This window comes from Ceratosolen solmsi, unplaced genomic scaffold (genome assembly GCF_000503995.2).
Source record: "Ceratosolen solmsi marchali unplaced genomic scaffold, CerSol_1.0 scaffold29, whole genome shotgun sequence".
In the NCBI taxonomy this organism is placed as follows: domain Eukaryota; kingdom Metazoa; phylum Arthropoda; class Insecta; order Hymenoptera; family Agaonidae; genus Ceratosolen; species Ceratosolen solmsi.
Window position 1 is genome coordinate 8,815,609 of NW_011948417.1, and position 11,074 is coordinate 8,826,682.

An 11,074-nucleotide genomic window follows, 5' to 3' on the forward strand; every position below is an offset into this window, starting at 1 on the left:
CTTTCCCTTCGTGCTTTCCTCGTCGGTGTTTCATTATGTCGTTGTGCTTTTATTCAATTTTATTGATGAATTCCACTCCAATTATTTTCATCTCATTACACGCTGGCTATTTGACTTTTCCCTTTAGAGAGAAATATATTCAATTAATATTACGGAGATTTATTTATTTACCAATTAGTTGCAGTTTTAATATATAATTTATAATGACGATCAATACAGCCGAAATGAGCATAAATTTTTTATGAAATATGAAATGGTGAAATGAATGAATGAGTGTGAATATAGTTATTACAAATTATTGCAGATTTTCATTGGCCAATAAGTTAACAGCTCTAGCTTATAGAGCTTATAGAATTGTATATAGCATTGTTAAAAACAAAAAACAAAAAAAAAAGTAAATTTGCAGTTGTATATTTTCATTTGCAAAACGATATAATAAAAATACAATGAAATTGTAAAATCTAATTAATTTCATATAAAAGCACAACATTGAAATAAGAATATCGTATCTTTATCGAAAATATTGTAATTTTTTTTTAGTAATACATCAATTAAGTGGTAAAGGCAAAGGTAAATAGATAAAGTTAGGAAAAAAAGTCGAATGATTACAAAAGGAAAGTTTCATACTAATAAGATTACTGTACTTCTAAGAATACAGATTACCGAATATTATTTATTTAAGATAAAAAAAAAAAAAGGTTAGATAACATAATCTATATTTATAATATATTATTTATTCGATAAATAATAATAATGTTTTAAATAAACCAATATTTTTTATAAAATAGAGTCGACAAAATTAACAATTATTTTCAGATATTTTATAAACTAACGTTAAAAGTCAATAAAAGAATATTCAAAGTTTTTATAAATAATCTAGACAAAATCTACTGTTATAAGGGGATACTTACAATAAAATTATATTCATAAATTAATATTGCTTATCGCATATGAATTTGAATGTAATTTATATACAAAAAAATAATGTAAATATTTTTGAATTTTTAAAAATTGCGTTCGCATTATAAAAAATCGACGAATATTCAATCTTTCGAATTTTTTTAACTTGCGTTTTTACACAAATTTACATTGTATAGATATTTATTACATTTATCAAATGTTATCCCATTATAAGAATATTACATATATTCAATTTGATTTATATGATCAATATTCACTTGTTCACATTTATTGAGATGTATTCGTTTACACATGATCGATCGTTTTAATTTTAATAACATTTTATCTTTCTCAAATAAGTAAATATTTACTCCGATTACACTAATATTAATATTTATTACTTCGAGCGATAACAGCTGATCCTCTATATTTATGATTACTCTTTTTATCGAATTTTACAAAATTTTTGCACAATGATCTACGCACGATCATAAATAATAATTTTAATTTACTTTCTGTATATCATTAGAATTAAAACAAATCAACTAAATATTATAATTAATCAATATTATTATTATTTTACTATTCATTATTATATTATTATATTATTATATTTTTTTTTTTTTTTTTAGATTGTCAGCTATTAGCTATATTTGTGCAAAGACATGATATTATACGTAATATTTTTAGACTAATATTTTTTTTTATTCTTTTTGTTAATTTGCGTATAATAATTCCATTGCATATTTAATATTCTCGCTCTGAAGTTTTTAATAAGTGTTATCATTACATTTATTATTATGATGTAAATTATAAAAATCCAATCCTATTCAATGCTGCTATATTGAAAATATTAGAAATTGCATGCTCTTAAACAATTGAATGCAATTATGAAAATTTCTATTTCTTATATCGATGTGTTACAATCTATTTATAAAAATATACATCATTTTCAGTATTTTTCCAGAATATCTGTAAATATAAAAACTACTAATTATAATATAATAATAATAATAATAATAATGTAGAAATGCATATTAATCCTAAAGCAAAATTTTATAGAAAAATCACTAGTAGTTTGTAGTAATATTACAAATATACGTGTGTATACGTAAACATCGTATATTATTGTAAACATACGTAAATTATTGTAATTTAACGGATAAATAAAAATGTGGTTTTATCGTTAAATTTGAAAATACCGCACAAAGTACTAATATTACTGTTGTCCATACCAAATAAGTCAGTAAAAAGATATAAAAAAATGATCAAAAGGGCATGTCACGCACACACACAAAAATATAATGTGCTTTGAACTGCATTCGGACATTAATCACAATTAATAAGTAGAATTATTGTTCATTAAACGAACACGATATAGGATAAGATGGCATATTTACATTGACGTTGCCAATTGACGTGAAAAATAAAATTTATGATGCTTTAATAAAAATGGTCTGATAATGTGTAATACAAATAAAAATAAGAAAAAAAAATAAAAATAAATAAACGGAAAGAGTTCTATGAATTTAAAATAAAAATAAACTATAATATTTGCAATATCAGAGTATGAAATAGCGTATTACAAAGATATAAATATTGAGGCCAAATTTTTACTAATATTTATAAAATTCAACAAATTTTCATTGTCTTAAATTCTTATCTTGAGTTTGACCTAAAATTTATAAGAATTGGGCTGCATTGATTAATAGATCATTAGATTGTCAATTATGTCAGACGATCATTAAATCTATAATAAGGCATATTAATTTTGGAAATGTTCGCTCATTAGGGTAATTCTTCGCATTATCCATGGCATTAAATGAATTGAAAATTGTCGATTCATTAATCGGTTTCAACGATATAATGACCATGAAAATCCAAAGTATGATTAGCCGTACCGTGTCACGAGCACACTTTACACAATTGTAAAACATTGAATACCTACAGTCCTACACTTTTTAATGACATTAAATTGCGCATTCGTAGCACGTAGTCTACTACGTACGACCGACCACGTTACTTTTATCCTTAAGAAACTTTCGCGTCGATCGGGTTATATCCATCTTCGTTCCCTCCCACTCTCTCTCTCTCTCTCTCTCTCTCTCTACATCTCGACTACGCATACGTAGGAAATGGGAATTCTAACCAAACATGCAAACATTATACTTCGTATCCATCCAGCTTTAAAACCACTATTCACCCATTTCATTATTATTACTCGTAAGAGACTTTCTCGCATTGACCCTCCCTTTCTCTACCATCCATCTCCATGACCCATAAAACTTTGAAAACTTTTGCCCGCCTAAGAGACATGGCGAACGTTCCTAAACCGCATCCAAGTTTACGCTAGGAAAGCCAAGTTACGGAATTAGTAGTACCGAGGTAGCGCACACACACACACACACGCATACATCCCTCACTCACTTTCAAACAGTTGAATCGTGCTCGGCAGATAGAAATTCCCGCAACTGAAGTTCCCTGTAAAGTAGATGTCCCCGTCGGCGAAGTCTCCGAAGGGACCGTCGAGGCTCATCGCCATGGCTCCTGGTGCTTGGGGCAAGCCGTAAGTGTAGACCAGGAAACGGCCGTCGCGCTCACCATAAACTTATTAAATGTAGCAACTGAGAGTGACGAGGCACGCGAGCCGTTTGAAAGCCCCGAGAGCCAAAGGTTTCCCGTAACTCGCCTTCCCCTCCCCGCGGACAGCCGTTAACCGGAGTTCGGACGTACTTTTACTTTTCGCGGTAGGCGTGCGACGACGATCGAAACGCGTTGGCGCGACGTTGGAAATCGCAAACTGCTACTTTCCCTCCTCTTCTCCTTCCCGATGCTGGATTTCGAAAATCTCCGTGTCTCCTGGTGGGGACTCATTCGTTTTATTCGTTTTTCCTTCATCTTCTTTTTTTTTCTTCTTTATCGAATAGCTGCCAGTATAACTTGCTTCCGTTCTCGCTCGCCTTATTTATTTCCCCACTTTTTCCCCATTATCTCGCGAATTGATAATACTATCCACTACTATCCACTACTACTACTACTACTACTACTACTACTACTACTACTACTACGTCGCTCACCCTTCGCCTACAGTGGCAATCGCATTTCAAGGTTAAACACGCGTTTGTTTTCCTTTAACATTTAGGAGAATGAAAGACAAAGGAGCAACGATGTTGACATTGCTTTAACCTGTCCTTATAGTCAACGGAACTACAATTTGCTTTCGTTCGTAGCTGGTTTACGTTGCTATGTACATGCATAATTGCACACCATTTATCCCAACGTCTGCTTTTAACTAGGAATGGAATTTTTGCCAATTTGTTTGAATTTCAAAGGTTTGTTTGCCTGATTATTTTTATTTTTCAAATATTTTTCCAACAATTTATTCGATAATATATAGTTGGAATTTATGATGATTACAGTCGATAAGGTTGTTCCCAATAGGATTAGCAGAGAATGGTACGTAAGGATATCGACCGTCGGTCTACACTAAAAGATTTTTATAAATCAAAATCTTCCATACCTCACGTGGAAAACATTTAACGCGACTATGTATGTGATTAATGTTTTTCATATTATTTAAACAAATTTCCTCTTTACTAAATGTAAATTTATAATATTTTTATGACGGAACAGTAAAACAACAAATGAAGAAAAAAAAAAGAAACAAAGAAATAGATATATATATATATATATATATATATATATATATATGTTTAGTTAGAAATATAATGGATATTAAGTAAGTAGAACATACGAATTACGGAGTAATTACTTAATTATCAAATCATAATACCTTATATTAATTACTTCATTATACAGTCTATACTTTCATAATTTCAATTTAGTAATAAAATTGTTGCTTCTATTTATAGAATATTCATAGAAACGTATTGCGATAAATAAATAGAATAATTAAAAATTTAACTCTTATTTATTATATATTATTATAATATTTTATAAAAATGTTCTTATGTCGGATGTTAATATAAAATAAAAATTCATTATCAATTCATTATTGAATGTTTGTCATTGTTCTCTTATACTTTACCGTTCGTATACAAGATATCATAAGCGATGACAATACTTCGATAATTTTGATTCTTTTTCTTTTTAATTCTATTTTAAAACTTTACGATGTTTTAGATTATGACAAAATCAAAAGATTTGTAAGATGTAAATTTGCGAAAATTGTAATAGCAGTAATGTGCCAATACATTTATAAATACGTTAAACTGTATAGAAACTATACAGACATACATCTGCGTGTTAAACAAAAAAAAAAAAGTTTTACTGAGGCAATGAACTTTTAAACGTTCTAATATTGGCTGTATTTTTTTTTTTTTTTTTTTTTTTAATTATATTCGACATCTCCCTACAACATTTACAAATAAACATAATTTATATTACAATCTACTCTATTTTAGCTAATCTACAATATTTTTAATTTTCATTTAAACATATATATTTATTAAAATATGTTCGTTATATTTGCATATAATAACTTTAATGAAAATTATTTTCCAATTAAATAGAATTTCATGATAACATTTAAAAAATTTAACATATCATATATGTGAAATTTATGATCACGTAGTCTTGATTTAAATATCCCCATTATTAATTAGTGTCATAATTTTCAAAAGAAAACCTGATATTGATAAAATGAAAAATAAAAAATCAATTTTTATTGGTTATACAAATCATACAAATACAATAAATATCGATTTTCTAAATTGGGATATTGCTTATTATATTTATATAACAATTATATCTACACGTGAGCTGTTCATATAAAATTAATCTAAAAATTTAAAACGCTTACCGATAGTATAAATAGTGTAAAAACTTATATATATATATAGTTAATAGTCAATATAACCAATTAAATTTATTTAAAAGTTTTGCTGCGAATTGAAAATTATTCTATAAAAAACATAGAAGAATTATATAAATTTTATTACAATTGTCTTATTTCATTATATAAGTTTCGTGATTTTCTTACACGTACATGTACAGTGACTCATCACTGATAAAGTACAAATAAAAGATATTCATTTTCTTATGCAAAAAATATGCAATGAACGTGGTACAATTTGATTAACTTGAAAAATTCATGCTATGTGTTTTTATAAATAGACGTAGTCTGAGTTTTATAAAGAAATGCAGACAATTAGGAAGTTATATTTTTGAAAAAATTATTCATGAAAATATTAAATTAAAAAGAAATAAAATCACATTTAAATCATAATTTTATGAAAATAGCAAAATGCATAGTTATTGTTTTTTTGTATACATGTATGGTTATATTGATGGGTAATATATGTCACAGATTCTTAAAAATAACAGTGATGGTGTATTCGTAATAAGTATGACTTGTCATTTTACTCTAGTAATAATACACAATAAATTTCTGATAAAATATATCTGTAGTGGTACAAAAAAGATTCGTTTTCGAAAGAATTTCCTCTACTTATTAAGACAATTTTAAAAAATTTTTATTCGTTTGAAAATTAGATAATATTTTTATTTATAGTTCTAAATCCATTCGAAATCAAATTTAAATAATATTTATCGGGATAGAACGGAAGCTTAATAAACATTAAAATTCATGCATATTTATATTATAGAAACAAAAATTATAACTAAAACTTATAATAAAATGATGAGTTTCAATCTTTGATATTTACCTTTTGATGAAATTTATATTTGTTACTCTTACAAACGTAAAAATTACGCATATTATAAAAATCTACAAGTTTAATCGTTATGTAAATAGCTTACTAGGCTAATTAATTAAATAACCTGTTTTTGTAATGATAATAATAACCATAAACTTACTTATATATATATATATATATATATATATATATAAATAAGTAGCTTCACTTGTAATTACTTACTCGATAATACTAATCCCTCTAGACATCTATGTCTATTTAATTTCGATTTAATTGATTTTAATTATTTAGTTATAATTTCGTGCAAATTTATTACGATAAGTTTGTTTTCAAATCGCACTAAAAAAATAGTAAATGAAATTAAATATGTGAAATTAGTATCAGATTTTTAAGTCCCAAAGATGCAAATATTCATTATATGCTATAATAGATATCAATTGAAATTTGTTTTAAAAGTTAACTGGCAACCGATCTTAACTATTCCAAATAGATACTCAAAATAGTACTTAAGTTTTAGTTGTAATAAATAATGTTTCTTATGTATTAGATTATTAAAAAAAAAAAAAAAAAAACTATTCTATTCTAACGTAAAATGTTATAATTTTAAATATCATAAAACATAATCGATGGTCTTGTAATGGTAAATCTGACTTACTATGTTTTCTTTACTATGCTTATTAAATTACTGACTTTTTCGAAATTTTAATGTCCTTCTCATCAGAATATGGTAAAAATGGCCAATTTAAAAGATTAAACGATCTAAAAAAAAAAAAGACAAAACTCATACCGTAAATAGAGGAATACGTAATATTTCGCATTGTGTAGATGATTAAAGCAAGATGTCATCAATTCGGGGGTTCGCATAACCTTGACTTATCGACTTTGCTTTTTGAATCTCCCATGATAAAACCATTCGCTTTCATAATGAAACGTTTTAATAAAATTATTAATTATAATGCTAATTATTAAAATTGTGGAGTATCTTTTTTCTGCATTTTTTTTTACTCTTATCATTCGGTATAAGTTCGCCAATCTATTATGCTTTCCTTAATTAATACAAAATAATGATGAAAAACGCGTTTTACAATATATGCGTCAATATTGCTTATACTTGTATTTGCTTTCAAATTTCTTACATATAATAACGTTTTATTCTTCATAGAGCATTTGAATACGTTGAGCGGGTGATTCTTATCGTGGCGATAGGATTAAAAAATTTTCCAATTAATTATTTTTGAATAAAATTTCCATAGCAAAAAAATATTTGGAAAGTTAATGAAGGCGATATTGCGAATATCGCGTTGGGCTTAATTTAAAGGCTCCGATGATGATAATCTTAATCTCCCTAATAATATCAGCTCGGCGCATACACTGCATAAGCAATTACAATGTACCTACACGGCCGCACACAAGTGAAACTCCAATTGAATAAATCATTAGGAACTCGTTGTGCACGGGGACGATGAAGGATCGTACGACTCTTCACTTTCACATTCAGCTGAAGCAAAAGAGAAAAGAGAGATTATTCTTACCGAGACAATATATCTTCGGCAGCGGTGCGACATCCTCGCCTCTAACAAGCGCGAGGCGATAAAAACGCCTCGAAAACGAAATTCAGGGGGAGCTTCACGAGCGGAGCGAAGGTCGGCTGAACGATGTCGGCGTTCCCATTCCCGAGACTTTCCTTTTCCTTGAACTTGCCGAAACCTAGGGGGAGGGAGTCGCGATAGAGCGAACCACGCTAACGTTAAATTACGATGCCTAATGCTTAGGTAAACACGCTAATACTCGCGGCTATTGGTCGTGGGATCGAAAGTGAATTTCACCTGGAAAAGATCGATGCATCCTCCTTTAATACCTCGAGTCTCCGTTGTTTCTCAATAATGCGCTTCACATGTAAAGTGCACTCCGACATTTTCAAGTCGCAGAGATACTATATTAAGGTATCTAGTATTAAGGAGAGTGTAATTTACGTCCGCGCGTTCACATATTTATGATATCGTTGAAATGAAAGTACAGACAATGAATGATAGGAGAGACCAAATAATTAAAAAAACTATCTATCATTGTCAAATTTATGTATTCGAAATTTATGTATTCGAATTCGAGTATTTGCTTATTTATTTATTTGTATATTTTATTACTGGTAATTACTATTGAAATATGATTAGTTAGCAGTACAATATATGTTTAAAAAAAATTAATGATAATCTAGCATTTATCAAATAATGATAAATAAAACAATAAGATAATTGTTAGTGCCAATCGAGTAGCTTATATACTTAGTTGATTAGTCGATGTAAAAATAATATCTATTATTATTCTTATTATTATTATTATAATCATCTATTATATTATCGTAATTATTATTATAATTTTGCGTCGATTATCCAGGAGGTGTTTTAGTTTATTTTAGTGATATTTTGTAAGATCCACATTCAAATGATTTCATTTTATTTAATCAATTATAATGTTTTTTTTTTTTTTTTTTTTTTTTTTTTTTTTTTTTTATTAAACCCTAATTATATAGAGCATAAAAATTATTATCGATTCAATCAGTACATAAGATTTTCTAGTAATTTAATTTTCAAAGACATAACAAACAATGTTGGATTACAGTTGAGATTATACGTTATGAGATTATATTAAAACAAAATTTATTATTTACAAAAATCCTCGAAACACATCGTATATTTGTAATTAACCATTTGATAAAAACTTGTTGCACACTATAAAAGTAAAAGTAAAAGTAAATAAAATCGGAATAACATTAGATACATTAATTTAATTAAGTTTTATGCTGTAAATGAAATATTCTATAAAATCATTAAAAATATAATAAAGTTCTCTAATGCAAAATAATCGACGATTTATATGTTATGATTGTAAATATTCAGTGGATGTACCGTCAAACATATTTGAAGTTTTCGAAAACTTGAATTCTTAAATAGATAATTTTATCCAATAGGCATTTGATTGATTAATACGAAACGTAAAATTTTACCTGTATAGAGTGTTAAATTAACGTAAGTGCTTAGCGTCTGAAAATATTTAGCCCACATAACAAAAAAATGTTTTGCAAAAAGTAATGCACGAATCGTATTGATTGAATTACCTATTTTCTTTTCTGCACATTATGGTTATTGCCGTTCTCTTACATGTTAAAATTGAATCCAATTGAAGAAAGCAGAAATGCATATTTATGTAAATAAAATAAAATTGTTTTACTTATGCTTGCGAATTATTATGCGAGATAGAAAATATTATATTACCAAGCAGACGTCTTTCCACTGATACAGATATGTCCTGACGGCAGTGAAGGATTACCAGGAGATAAAAAAGGAATTGCACGAATCCTATGTTTTATATGATCAAACAGACCGCAATTACCGACACTTTTTACTCACATACACTTGACATATACAAATGCAGATAAAGCGTATGCAGTAATACCCACATGCACAATATAATACAAAAAGAAATAGTTTTTACAACCAACATATAATGAATATGAAACGATAGATATCGGCTCTCGACGTGACATGAATCGCGCGCATCCGATCGTTTTTCTAATGTCTAACAGTCTATAATAAAGTACATAAGGTTTTATTTTCTTTTTATTTCCATAACATGAAAATATCACATCTATAATTATACCCAATGGTTAATATAATGCAAATACGTTATTTTTCCTAACCTGTTCTCACATGCATCGTTTTTTAGCAAAAAAAAAAACTTGTCGCTAAAAGTGAACGAACGCACGTTCTAGGCAATAATATATATTTCGATTATAACTTTTAAATAATAGCATATTTATAAAAATAAATAAACACAACATAAAATATATTTATACACATAGTGCGTAGATTAAAAAACAAACAAGTTTTTAATAAATAAAATGAAATATCTTTAAAGTAATTGTAAAAAATAATTCAATTTTATGTTCATTATATAATACGTTCCCGTTTATGTTTTATATTACAAACAACATAATTAATTGCTTGCAATTAGATCAGATTAATGGAAGAATTCGTTGTCATGCAGCGGATAAATATCAATGACTGAATTACATATAAATACTGTATAGTTGAAATTTTGATTAATTTTTTGTTGTAACATATAAAGTGAAAAGATTATTGAATAATATGCCATTCCAAAAATAATTTTATCCAAAAGGAATAGACACAAAAGCATAAATTTACATTTATCTTTCGATTTATTGTTATAAACTTATTGTTATAAATCCACGTTTAATTAACAAAAAAATAATGTCAATCAAAATTTTAAACATTCGGTAATACAATTTATTAGACACTGATTTACATACTGTTAATTAACATTTTTTTTTTTTAATATTTCGTTGAATCTTATCGACTTATCGAGCACTTGCATTCATACATTATATAATTTATTAAAAATATTATTCTTGTACAAATTTATAAAAATATTGTATTATTGATTGTTTTAAGTTTAATTAGTTTTTATTAGTTGTAGAT

The 11,074-nt window shown here is 27.2% G+C and overlaps 1 protein-coding gene across 1 annotated transcript in view; it reads right to left on the minus strand.

Annotated features, from left to right (window-relative positions):
- Positions 1–3,697, minus strand: part of LOC105360030 (organic solute transporter alpha-like protein 3) — a 17,173-nt gene extending 13,476 nt beyond the window's left edge. Inside the window, exon 1 of the mRNA XM_011496802.1 lies at positions 3,328–3,697. Within this exon, the coding sequence (XP_011495104.1) occupies positions 3,328–3,442 (115 nt within the window). The 5' untranslated portion in view covers positions 3,443–3,697. The remainder of the gene's footprint in view (positions 1–3,327) is intronic.
- Between the last annotated feature and the right edge of the window lie 7,377 nt (positions 3,698–11,074).